Source organism: Oryctolagus cuniculus, chromosome 6 (assembly GCF_051225735.1).
Source record: "Oryctolagus cuniculus isolate XC-2025 breed Fujian yellow rabbit chromosome 6, ASM5122573v1, whole genome shotgun sequence".
NCBI lineage: Eukaryota > Metazoa > Chordata > Mammalia > Lagomorpha > Leporidae > Oryctolagus > Oryctolagus cuniculus.
In genome coordinates this window covers 120,650,975-120,664,607 of record NC_142872.1, presented here as the reverse complement: position 1 = coordinate 120,664,607, position 13,633 = coordinate 120,650,975, and the positions used below count along the sequence as shown (strand labels likewise).

The 13,633-nt window shown below is 43.7% G+C and overlaps 1 protein-coding gene across 8 annotated transcripts in view; it reads right to left on the bottom strand.

Moving 5' to 3' along the window:
* Positions 1-13,633, bottom strand: part of ESRP1 (epithelial splicing regulatory protein 1) — a 59,974-nt gene that overhangs the window by 45,857 nt on the left and 484 nt on the right. For all 8 annotated transcript variants that reach the window (XM_051843918.3, XM_017341442.4, XM_051843922.3 and 5 more), the window contains exons 2-4: positions 13,216-13,344; positions 12,053-12,166; positions 9,225-9,339 (exon numbers count right to left, since the gene is read on the bottom strand). In XM_051843918.3, coding sequence (XP_051699878.1) covers positions 9,225-9,339; positions 12,053-12,166; positions 13,216-13,344 — 358 coding nt within the window. The remainder of the gene's footprint in view (positions 1-9,224; positions 9,340-12,052; positions 12,167-13,215; positions 13,345-13,633) is intronic.

Genomic DNA, 13,633 nt, shown 5'->3' with positions numbered 1-13,633 from the left:
TTTCTCATACCAGCAATAAAAATGCTGGGAAATGAAACAAACACCTTAGCTTTAACTTCACTTCTCAGAAGTTTATTCTAAGTGTGTGTTTGGGGGGGGTTGGGGTGGGAAATTAGCTCCCTACCTAATAAGTACCGCTTGCAGAAGGTATCGTCATAAAGTTGTGTGAGAAAACTTCAAACAAACCTAGCAAGAAGTCAATTACACCCCCAGAAGAAATAAGATGGAGACAGGAGCTACTGCACAATAAGAAAGAGTTTCATGGTAGAAAAAGACATTGCATGGCACAAATAGGATACAGAGACTCCAAGATAAAACAAACTTTCTAAAGCAGTTTGAAATTTGCAAAAAAAGAAAAATAATAATAATCCTGGAATCCCCAAATGTACATTTTAAAAGTTAGATGTTATTTTATTATTAAACTAAACCACATAAAATCAACAACACTGAGTGCTGGCCAGAACAGACAGTATTTCTCGTCACTTAACTTACTACAGACCATAAGCCAGCATATTTGCTGATTCGGCTCACATCATGCTGACGCCATGCCAAAGATAATTCCTTCCCCCTGCAGCTAACAAGGTCAACTACTAGCACAACTTAACTGCACTTGGTCATGTCTAAAATCCCTTTTATATAGATGTAGGAAGTGAGAGTCTGGGCTTCCCTCCACCTTTAAAGCAGGGCAAGGAAGGTCTGTGCAATTACAACAGCCCAGGTCAATTAATCAGAGCAAATTATTCATGCACTATTTTATAACTGCAGAAGCCAAATTAACCTGACATGTACCTGTACTAACATGTAGATGATGCCTTGAAAAGCTTTGTCCAGGAGTTGCAATTGTGGCGTGATGGGTTGAGCTGCCGCCTGTGACAACATCAGCCCAAGCAAGCGCCGACTCAAGGCCAGGTGGTTTGCTTCAGATCCAGCTTCCTGGTGCACGCAGGAAGGCAGCAAAGGATGGCCCATGTCCTTGGGCCCCTACCACGCACATGTGGGACCTCAATGAAGCTCCTGGCTTTGGCTTGGCCCAGACCTAATCATTCTGGCTATTTGGGGAGTGAATCAGTGGATGGAAGATCTCTGTCTCTTCCTAACTCTGCCCTTCAAATACATAAATAAATGTTAAAAAAAAAAAGGGGGGGGGGGGGGACAGCACTGTAGCATAGCAGGTTAAGCCTCTACCTGTGGCACCAGTGTCCCATATGGGCGCTGGTTCATGCCCCAGCTGCTACTCTTTGGATGCAGCTCTCTGCTAATGGCCTAGGAAAGCAGTAGAAGATGGCCCAAGTTCTTGGGCCCCCGCACATACATGAAGACCCAGAGGAAGCTCCTGGCTCAGGATCAGCTTAGCTGACTGTTACGGCTGTTTGGGGAGTGAACTAGCGGATAGAAGATTTGGATCTCTATCCCACGTGCTCACTCTCTCTGTCTCTCCTCTCCCTCTCTCTGTAATTCTGCTTCTCAAATCAATTAATCGATCTTTTAAAAAAAGTTTTATCTAGTCTCAAGTGAGGTTAAAATATCTCAGGGGCTATGCCACAGCACCAGCAGGTGAAGTTACTGCCTGCTGTGCCAGCATCCCATATGGGTGCCAGTTCAAACCCTGGCTGCTCTACTTCCAATCCAGCTCTCTGCTAATGTCCTGGGAAAGCAGTAGAAGATGGCTCAAGTGCTTGGACCCCTGCACCCATGTGGGAGATTTGGAAGAAGCTCCTGGCTCCTGGCTTAGGACCGGCTCTGCTCCGGCCACTGCAGTCATCTGGGGAGTGACCCAGTGGACAGATACTCTCTCTGCCTCTCTGTAACTCTGCCTTTCAAATAAATAAATCTTTAAAAAAAACCTTATATGTAAAATCATTAAAATAAGAAGTTCTATCAGTAAGTCCTTCTCAAAGGTCATGGCAGCTGTTTTCTCCTCTACTAAGACACTCACAAACTGTTGAGATCCTGACTCAGTCAGTGAAGATAGCCAGGCACTGGCTAAGTGGTCAAACAATAGGCTTTCCCACACTATGATAGGAAAACTGAGTCTGGGAAATGCAATAAATGTGACTCCATACTTCTTGTCCTACTGAACCTATCACCTCCATATTTAATCTGTGAGAAGAACAGGACAATACCATCGCGCTACTGGAACTTACACATCCAAATCCTTTATACCCAACAAAGAAATGGTGAAGCACACATAAACATATATTCATTCGCACACATTCTACTAACCTCTGGATGGTCCGACGAGCAATTTACTGTTTTTTTTTATCCTGATCATGGAAAATTGTACTAGTGAAATGAAATTTGCTAATCATGCCAAACACCACTAGGAAAAAAGTTTATGGGAAAGGTGTATCATGAAAAGACTATTATTAGATTTCAAAATTTGCACCCAAATAAACTTGTGAATTCATTGAAGTGTACTTATAGGGATGTAATATCCTATAGTGGAATAGAAATTTTACAAAATTTACTTTACTGTTCAATTTCTTAATAGAAAAGTGCCAAGAAAATACAGGACAATAGAAATTTCAGAAGGAGATCATCTTTAAAGGGGAGATAATTCAAGTAATCAAGCAACCTCAAATGATTTTCATACATTTTAAAGTACTATATCTTAATTGATGGGCAGCATTTTTGCATCAGAAAGGTGCTGGAGAACTTCAGAAAACCTCCCAAGCCTGTTTCCCTGGCTGTAAAATGGAGATGGCTACCACACCAACAGGAACCGTTGTAAGGCTATTGCTAAGATATATATAGCAAGCACTAAGTTGATAGTGCCTTTCTTTCAGGAGGACTCCTTTTTGTATGTTTTAAAAATCAGTTTCAGGACAGGCACTGTGGTGAAATGGGTAAAGCCACTGCCTGCAGTGCCAGAATCCCATAGGGGCACTGATTCGAGTCCCAGCTGCTCCACTACCAATCCAGCTCCCTGCTAATATGCCTGGGAAAGCAGTGGAAGACGGTCCTAGTGTAAGTCAGTGGGCCCTTGCACGCGCTTGGGAGACCAGGAAGAAGCTTCCGGATGCTGGCTTTAGATGGGCCCAGTTCCAGCCACTGTAGCCATTTGGGGAGTAAACCAATGGATGGAAGATCTGTCTCTGCCTCTCTATAATTCTTTTAAAAATAATAGCAACTTCCTAGGGCAGGATTTAAAGTTGCTGGTTAAAATGCCTGGATTCCATATCAGAGTGCCTGGATTCCAATACATGGTTTTTTGTTTCTTGATTCAGCTTTGTGCTAATGCAGACCCTGGGTGATAGTGGTGATGGTACAAGCAATTAGGTTTCTGCCACCCATGTGGGAAACCCAAATTGAGTTCCTGGCCCTTTACTGTTTCGGGAGTGAACCATTAGATGGGAGCTCTCTAACTCTCAGCCTCTCAAATAATGTTTTAAAAACTAAGAGCAGCAGTTAAGACACTGCTTGGGACACCAGCAGTGTTCAAGTTCTGGCTCTACTTGCAATCTAGCTTCCTGCTAATGTGCTTCCTGGGAGGCAGCAGTGGGGTCCCTGGTACCCATGCTGGGGAACTGGATGGGGTTTCCTGTGCCTGCCTTTAGCCTGGACCAGCAGCAGCTGCTGCAGGCATTTGAGGAATGAACCAGCAGATGAAGAGCTCTCAAAATGAAAATTAATATTGCATAAGTAACTAAAAAAACTCTGCAAATGAGATGTAAATTTTGATTAAAGAGGATAAATCAGTTTGTGGATAACAAAAAAAAAATGGGTTAACCAAATAAGGAGGAAGAAATTTTATTCAACATGAGTAGGGGAAAAATACAGGGCTGTTCTTTTTTAAAAAATGAATAAAAGAATCCATTTATACAAATAGCTCTCTAAGCAACATGTCTTTTTAGTAGGAGACAACTAGTAGAATTTCTCTAAGGGATCAGAGATAATTTCTTCCTCAGGAAAAAAAAAAATCACAAAAGCACCAGCCTCTGTCATCATCACACCTCACTTAAGAATAAAGCTTATGAAAGGCAACCTATAGTTCACCTGCCAGCTGAGGTCTTCTCAGCTGTGACTGCATGATTCAAAACCAAGCAAAACACCACAGTGGAACTCAGGGAGGCCTAACACTCACATCAGAAATGGTTTTAAGAACAAATACAAATACTTTAAATACTAAAATAAGAACCAAAACTGCATTCAAGAAATTACTAAACTTTTTTTTCTTTTATCGAAGTGGGCATATGTATTCATTTACATAGCATTTCATGGTTTACAAAGTTTTCCTTTGGGAAGAAGAAAGATGTTAAGAGAGGCCTAGGGGGGCTGGCACTCTGGCACTGCAGGAAGAGCCACTGCCTGCAGAGCCAGCATCCCATATGGTTGCTAGTTGGAGTCCTGGCTGTTCCACTTCTGATCTAGCTCTCTGCTATGGCCTGGGAAAGCAGTGAAAGATGGCCCAAGTCCTTGGGCCCCTGCACCCACTCGGGAGCCCAGGAAGAAGCTCCTGGCTTTGGATTGGCCCAGCTCCAGCTTTTGTAGCCACTTGGTGGGGGTGAACTAGTGGATGGAAGACCTCTTTCTCTCTCTCTGCCTTTCAAATACATAAATAAATGTTTAAAAAAAAAAAAAAAAAAGAGGCCTAAGGCCGGTGTTGTGGTATAGTGGGCTAAGCCACTCCCTCCCTGCAGCACCCGCATCCTCTAGGGGCATCAATTCAAGTCCCATTTGTTCCACTTCTGATCCAGTTCCCTGCAAATGTGCCTGGGAAAGCAGCGGAGAAGGGCCTGAGGACTTGGACTCCTATACCCATGTGGGAAACCATAAAGAAGCTCTTCTCATGCACCCAGCCTTGGCTGTTGCAGCCATTTGGGGGAGTGACTCAGCAGATGGAAGATGTCTCTCTCCCTTTCTTTCCCCCACCAACTCTGCCTTTCAAATAAATTTTAAAATATTTAATTATTAAAAATAAAAAGAAAATTAACTTGGGGCCAGTGCTGTGGCATAGCAGGTAAAGTTGTTACCCTCTGTGAAGCAGACAAACCATTTGGACATAGGTTGAAGTCCTGACTGCTCCTCCTCGGATCCAGCTCCCTGCTAATGGTCTGGAAAGGCAGCAGAGGGAGACCCAAATGAAGCTCCTCGCCGGCCCAGCTCCAGCTGTCACAACCATTTGGGGAATGAACCAGCAGGCAGAAGACCTCACTCTCTGCATCTCTCCCTCCCTCCCTCTCTCTGTACTGTGCCTCTCAAGCAAATAAATAAGTCTAAAAAGAAAGAAAGAAAAAGAAAAAGGAAGGCCGGCGCCGCGGCTCACTAGGCTAATCCTCCGCCTTGTGGCGCTGGCACACCGGGTTCTAGTCCTGGTCGGGGCGCCGGATTCTGTCCCGGTTGCCCCTCTTCCAGGCCAGCTCTCTGCTGTGGCCAGGGAGTGCAGTGGAGGATGGCCCAAGTGCTTGGGCCTTGCACCCCATGGGAGACCAGGAGAAGCACCTGGCTCCTGCCATCGGATCAGCGTGGTAGGCCGGCCGGCCACGGCGGCCATTGGAGGGTGAACCAATGGCTAAAGGAAGACCTTTCTCTCTGTCTGTCTCTCTCTGTCCACTCTGCCTGTGAAAAAATTAAAAAAAAGAAAAAGAAAAAGAACTAACTCCCAGGAAGGCAAAGCTCACTGGGGCTCAGATTGTCACTCTGTGACTCAGGATTCCATTTGAAAATAAAAACAGGGGCCAGTGCCATGGTGTAGCGGGGAAAGCCGCTGCCTGCAGTGCTGGCATCCCATATGGCACCAGTTCAAATCCCAGCTGCTCCACTTCCCATCCAGCTCTCTGCTATGGCCTGGCAAAGCTGCAGAAGATGGCCCAAGTCCTTGGGCCCCTGCACCCACGTGGGAGAACCGGAAGAAGCTCCTGGCTCCTGGCTTTGGATTGGCCCATCTCCAGCAAGTGTGGCCAATTGGGGAAGTGAACCAGCTCTCGTTTGGGTGGGTGGGTGGGTGGGTGCTCGCTCTCTCTCTCTCTCTCTCTCTCTCTCTGAGTCTCCTTCTCGAACTCTTTCAAATAAACAAATACATTAAAAAATACTGCATATTACTCAAGTTCTATATATTTTTTAAAATATTTAAGACCTCACTGCTTTCCCTCAACAGGAAAAAAAAAGTGTCTTAAACACAAGACTGTAGTGAGAGATAGAAAAACCACAATCTTACCATATGATCCAGCAATCACTTTGATACTTGACCAAATGTACTACAGAATTATAAACTCACAAAAACCCAGGTAAGGATGTGTTCACAATGGCCACAACTTCAAAGCAACCAAGTCATCTCTCAGTAGGGGAGGGGATAAACTTTATTAGATCCAGAAAGTGGAGTGTTTTCAGTGCTACAAAGAAATGAACTATCACCTCTCAAAGACAAAGACCCTTAAATGCGTACTGTTAGGTAAAAGCAGTCAACTTCAAGAGTCAACCTACATGATTCCAAGTTTATGACACCCAGGAAAAGGCAAAACTACACAGACAGTGAGAAGATTAGCAGAAGAGGGGAAGAATAAGCAAGAAACAGATCTTTGAAGCAATGAAACTGGCCTTACTATAATGATACTACAATGTTGGCTACCTACCCATCATAGTACACTGTCAAAACCTAGGGCGTACAACATCAAAAGTGAACATTAGAGGTTCCTGTGCCTGGCTGCTCCACTTCCGATACAGCTTCCTGCTATTACATCTGGGAATGCAGCAGCAGATGGCCCAACTACTTGGGAGACCCTGCAACTATGTGGCAGACACAGAAGAACCTCCTGGCTTAAGCCTGGCCCAGCCCTGGCCATTGTGGCCACTGGGGGAGCGAACCAGAGATGAAAGACATCTCTCTCTCTCTCCCTCCCTCCCTCCTTAATTCTGCCTTTCAAATAAATAAATCTTAAAAAAAAAAAAAAAAAGTGAACATTAATGGAAACTCTGGACATTTGGTGATAATGCTGCTTACATATAGGTTCATTAATTATATCAAATGTTGACAATAGGGTAGGCTGGATGTGTGGGGAGGAGTTACATGGGAACTCTTTGTATTTCCTGCTCAATTCTGCTCTGAACTTAAAACTGCTCTTAAAAACAAATTTTATTAACTCAAAACCAGTCTGGAAAACAAGTACTTAGATTAATTAACATTATTACTTTTATTTCTATTAAGATTACTTAACATTAATAAAAATACTTAGCATAACGTGAAATCAGAGGTTCCCAATAACCAGTATTTCTGTACCCTCACATAAAAACACAAGACTACAACTCTTTCACAGCAGGAAAAATCAGACAAGCACACCAACCTGCACATTCCCCTACTTGCTCCTTTGCAGGTGTAGGCAGGAGCCTCTTCCCCTCCCCTCCCCCACTGGTATACCTGGTGGAACAGGTAATCTCTTAGGAGCAATGACTCTCCATCTAGTTGGCAAAACCATCAACGCTCTTTAATGACAATCCTTATGTTTCCAAATTCAGTGTCATTTGCACATTAGCAAAGAAAATGGTTAGTGATCTGGAAGAACTAAACTGTAGTCTGGCTTTTGTAGAAATAGTTTGCACAGATAAGCAGCAAGCTGATATTTAGCTTTGGTATGATAGCTCTTGACCTTAGCAATTGGTCTGGTAGCCTACTCAGGGAAGATTTCTCTGAGTAGGAGTCATAAAACAAATGCAAAACAAAAGCCATCACTAAGGAAGTTTAATAGCATTTCTAACCTGTTAAATGGCAAAGAAGAATGCAAGTTTAACAGTCAAAAAACACGTTAGGTGAAAATCCGCTTCTTAATTTGCAATAAAATTATAAATCTAAGACTCTGTTTCAAAGTCAAAATGAGCTTTTCCACTCTGCTGCCAGCACTATTGGAAATGCTTATCCAAATTCCAGCCAATTGGAATTTTGGAATTCCAGGAAGAAGGCAAATAAAAATGCTTTGAATGGCCTGCTTATAAGAAGTTAGGAAAAATATGCAAACCACCTTTTTCAATCAGGTAAATACATTTTGAAATTTCAAGGTTTTAGTTCTTGATACTGTAAGAAATCTTCAAGAATAAGCATCTACAAGGGCCGGCACCGCGGCTCACTAGGCTAATCCTCCAACTTGCGGCGCCGGCACACCGGGTTCTAGTCCCGGTCGGGGTGCCGGATTCTGTCCCGGTTGCCCCTCTTCCAGGCCAGCTCTCTGCTATGGCCCGGGAGTGCAGTGGAGGATGGCCCAAGTGCTTGGGCCTTGCACCCCATGGGAGACCAGGAGAAGCACCTGGCCCCTGCCTTCAGATCAGTGCCGTGCGCCGGCCGCTGTGGCCTCTGGAGGGTGAACCAACGGCAAAGGAAGACCTTTCTCTCTGTCTCTCTCTCACTGTCCACTCTGCCTGTAAAAAAAAAAAAAAAAAAAATCTACAAATTCCTGAAAGTAACTTAGATCTGATGTCAGGATGATTTTCAGAGGGGTCCCAGGAGAGCTGAGATCTGATGTCAGGATGATTTTCAGAGGGGTCCCGAGAGAGCTGACTAACATTAGTCTATTAGTCAATTAGTCAATTTCACATCTGATGTATGAACACATGACTGCTTATTAGTTAGCACCTTAAAGACTTAATGGCTGTAAGATGATGGGTCATTCATGATCACAAGATTTGCGATTATAAAATTTGCTTTTATAATACATAACATATCTAAAACACTATCTTGGTAAGAATTAAGGTACCAATGCCAACCCCATTTATCATCTCCAAAGATGGATTATAATCACCTTGATCTTGTATGTATTGCAGAAACTCAAACTCAGGGGATTGTAGAAGAGATACATCTACTATTTAAAAAAAAAAAAAAGACAAAAAAAAAATCACCCCAAAATTTCACCCATTCTAAAGCCAAAAAACCTCTAAAACTAATAATCAAGAATAAGGGAGTCTGGGACCTATACCAAGAGAGTACAGTGTTTACATTCTTCTCCAATTCATCACCCAAAACAATCCTGTCATCTGAAACCAAATTCTATTTTAGGAGCAATCATCTCACAAAAATCCCTCTCTAAACCCATCCAATGTTCAAATTCAGTTCATTTAAACTTCTTTGAAAACTTAGATAATTGTCATATTAGTTCCTCCTAACATAGTAGACCAATTTTGGACGCTAAGTTTCATGTATATGATGACAAGTTTTAAAACATTTTAACATGTCTTGAATTACCTTTTTTTTCCAGAAGCTAGCTTTTCAAATAATTCTTGGATAGTCATTTAAAGGATACATTCTGTCATTGCTGCAACATCCAGTTTGTCAATATCAGGTGAGCCAGGGCAACACTTCTTGAATTCTTTTCGAAGATCAAAAAATGAATAGAAGCATTCAGGAAGCAACACATTCTGGGGAAGGACAAGGTAGATACTGTGACTTCAATCAATTTCAACATTTTCTTAATAACTAGGAACCTAAGGATTGAATGCAAACATATTTTACAAATTTTTCAAACAAAAGATGTAATTTTTAAAAAACTTAATGGAAGACCAGATTTTTAATAGCTGCTCTGTTACTGAATTAGATTCTGGATACAAGTCTCATGGGCAAAAAACAAAACTATCTTATTTTAAAGCAACAAATTACATTTGCTCCATTTAGAATTCCATTCAAAGCATTTCTGAAACTACAATACGTTTGGACTATTGTGCTTTAGATTTTCTGGGTGACAATACTACACGTCTTCCACAGTAGCCACTATAAAGCACCTGTGTTTTCAGGCAGCAATATCATCCCTCTCAGTTTTCATATAGAAAACTGCAATTGGGTTCTTATAATGCATATTTTCAGTAATAGATTTAAACAGTAAATTCCTAATTAAATAGTACTATTTTTGTGCCAAATTACATTTCAACATTAGTTTTCTTGACCACTATGAGTACCCTGACTACAACCACAAATTCAAATAGACTTAAAAAAAAAAAAAAAAAAAAATCCCAAATCCCAAAGGCAAAGGAAAAATGGTTACCTGTTGTTCTTCTGTTACAGGCACTAGTCTTGCAGTTAGTAAACAAAGCTCAACTGTCTGCACAAATATGAGACAATAGTTTCCCTTTTCCTGAATAATTAGCCTCTCATTGAATAATTTAAATATAAGTTGGGCTTTTTTAAAGCCTGAATTTGTATTTTTCTTAAAATCTCAAACTAGATTACTCACTTACTGGGAATGTCTACCCATTTGCACACTAGAAAAAAAAAAATCAAGGAAAAAATCTTTTTAACATTGGTTACTAAATATTTATAGAAGAATGTCTTCTATCCGAAGTCCTTCCATTGAGATTTATGAGTTTTAGAAGTGACCTGCTCCCACTGTATTTGAAATGAGTATTAGTGCATCATGGTCACAGCTTTCCAAAGAGTTCATTACAAAAAGAATCATGAATTCTCACAATTCCTTACAAAAACATTAATTAAAATTGTTTGCAATGACACAATAATTCATATGTCCATCAATGAAGGACTGGTTTAAATAACTGTATTCATTTAAAACACTGCAATATTTTATTCATTGCTTATAAGAAATGTTGATATTACATTAAATCATAAAGTAGGCTGAAAGGTTTGTATAGGACGCATGTTCCTTCTAAAAATAAGGGTCTTCTACAGAAATTTGGAAGGATATATCCAAATGTGTTTAGAGAAATATATTGTTTTCTTAGTAAGATCATTGCATGCTTTATCATTTTTCTTTAATGAACATATGAAATTATGATACTAAATTGTTTTAATTTCTTATACTTAAAGCTCCAATACAAGTGGCACAGGAAAATGTCTCAGTTTTTTTCCTGAGGTTTCCCCATATCCAAAGCAGTCCATCTAAAATAACAAAAACAGCCATTTTCCTCTGGCCCTAAAAGAAAAGGATTGTCTCGGGAAATAATTCTCATATTAGTATATATCTATTTCTGGCTTAAGTTTACAGCAACTGATCTAGCATTTGATTTTTAAAAATGTTTCCTCCCTTTTTAATCCAATAATCACTAAAGCTCCCATAAAAAGAACGATTTTCTTAACCCTAAAGATATAGGAACCTGAGTTACCCCTTCAAATGTTTTAAATTGTCATCATCCCTTTAACTCATCTCCCACCTTTCCCTACCCTGGGAGAATACAAGGAAATCTGCACTGACTATACTTGCCTGTGCCACCAGTTGTCAACCTACATCTTTCACTCCCAGACTGGCCTCACACAGTTACCTTACTTAGTATCCCTTACTTCCAATTTTTCGAGCTTAGTACCTGCCTAGCACAATAAAAAGCTACAGCTCAAACTAATTGAAGTCGTTAGCATCAACTGTATTAACAGCAACTGGCTACACCGGGCTGGTAGTCTGTGCTCCTTTTCCAGGGAGAGAAATCATTTTATCTACACTGAGCAGGCATGATTTCTCTTTTCATATCAGAAAAAAAAAAAATTAGCAAAGGGAAAAGACAGGGCTGACCCTACCTACCGTTTCAATACAAGATTTCTTTTTGAACCTGTCCTTAAAATCAAAGTGAAGTGTGCATTTCACTGGTTACAGGATTTAGTCTTACTAAAGCAGTATTTGAAACGAAATGACTAGAATTCAAAGTTTCCTTTCCTTTCATGTTCAACACAAACAGGATCATCCCCGTGTGTTAAGACGGCCCTTTTCTCCCTACCTGGACTCATCTTTAACTTCAAAAATTCACACTATGTTGGCTTTGAAAAATAGAGAATGCCAATCATCTTGAGATCTTGCTGTAAGAAGACTGTTTTAACTCATACAGGGTGTCTATAAAATTACTGCAATCCCAAACATCTTTGAAATTGCCATGCATTTTTTTTACTGTGGAAAATACGTCACATTCGATTTACCACTGTAACAAGCTCTAAGCATACATTTCATTGGCATTAAGTCCATTACTATATTTTGCAACGATCACCACCAGCCACTTCCAGATTTCATAGCCTTTTCATCTGTAGCCATTGACCAAGTCCCTCTACGCATCTTTTTCGAGGAGAAACCATCCAAAGGGAAGAGCCTCTCTGATCTGCCTCAAGGTCCAACGATTTTCCAGGAAGCGGCGGCACTCTTACCTTCTTGGAAGCCTCGGGATGCAGGATCTGCCTGACATGAAGCTGCCCATCGGTACAGAGACAGAAGGAAGTTCCTACCCCAATGTTCAGCTCGTTGCTCACCGACTGGTTGAACTGAAAGAACAACACACAGGGCTGGACGGAGGCAGCATGGGCCCCCCTGCAGTGGCCCAACCGGAGGGCAGTTTTCGCTCAGGGGTAGCTTGCCAGTGCCTTCTCCTGCCTGTCCCCTCTTGTGATTTTACGCTAAATTCGTTGCAGATTTGAATCAGAGGTTGCTTTCAGATTACATCATTCCCTGGTGTGACTTTGTTCTACTGCTTGGCTGTGCCAGGTTGCACACAGAACCCAAGTTTCTGATAGAGCAAACGTGGGTTATGCTTGTTCGTTACTCTGCAAAGTCCGGGAAAGCGTTTCCCAGTACACAGCAGAAGTCACTTTCTCCTACGATTCGAACCTCGTGCGCCAGGGCAGAGGCCGTGCCGAGAGAACGCAGGGCAGGCACCCGTGCTCAGGTGTTGCGCGCCGCGCCCTCCCCTTGATCCTGCACTCATCTGCGACGGGGTTTTTAGGTCACCAGTAAGGGGATTCCGGCAGTTTCACGGTGACCCAACGCGCAGCCCTACATGCTGGAACCTGCAAATCCTCCCCGGAGCTGGGGCCAGGGCCACTAAGGTGAGAATGAGACTGAGCCCTTCTTCTGGGGTTGAGAAGGCTCAAACCGGGCAGGAACCTTCAGGTTCCAACCAGAACTGTGGCCGCCTCCAGCGCCCGTCGCCGGCCCGACCCGGCCCACACGCCCTACACCACAGCGCCCCCTGGCCCGGGCTGAGCCGCGGGCCCAGGCTGGAGGTGGGGGCGCCAAGATTCTAACTCCGCAAGCCATTCGGCAGGTAAAACGCGGCTGACCCTCAGGCCCCAGGAACTACCGAGAAAGCAACTGAAAACGAACGAATTTCGGCCCAGCATCTCAGGGACCGAAAAGCTTAAAGGACCAACGACCCCCTCCCAAACGACCCTCCCCGGCCCCCAGGCTCGGCGCCCGCCCACACACGCAGCCGGGCAGCGCCACCCCGCCCCAGGGACACGCGGGGACCGCCCCGGGAGTGCGAGGGCTGAGGAGGCTGCTCCCCGCCGGGGGCGGCGCAGCCCAGGGCTGTCACCTGTCGAAGGGCTTGGTCCAGCTGCGGCGCCGAGGACAGGCTTTCGGCGTCTATTTTCGTTTCTTCTTTGCAATCTTCCGTCAGTTCCAACTGATCTGGTCTAACGAGTACTTCATGCAGCTGTCCCACCTCCGGAGGGCGAGGGGGTGGGGGCAGAGAAGCCGGGGTCAGTTTCCCCCTTCCTCAAATTCAGGAGCCTCTCTCTGGGCCCTCCTCCCCCGCCCGCCCGCCCGCGGCGGCAGCCCGCGCCTCGCCAGGGGTCCGCGGCGAAATCAAAGCTCGCGAGCGGCCAGCGGCGGCCGGGCCCCCCGCCCCACCCCCACCCGGATCAGGTCGGAACGGCCCTGGAGGCGGACCCCGGACCTCAGGGACCCCACCCCCGTCTTTCCCTGGCGCCCTCCGACGGGCAGTGAACCCG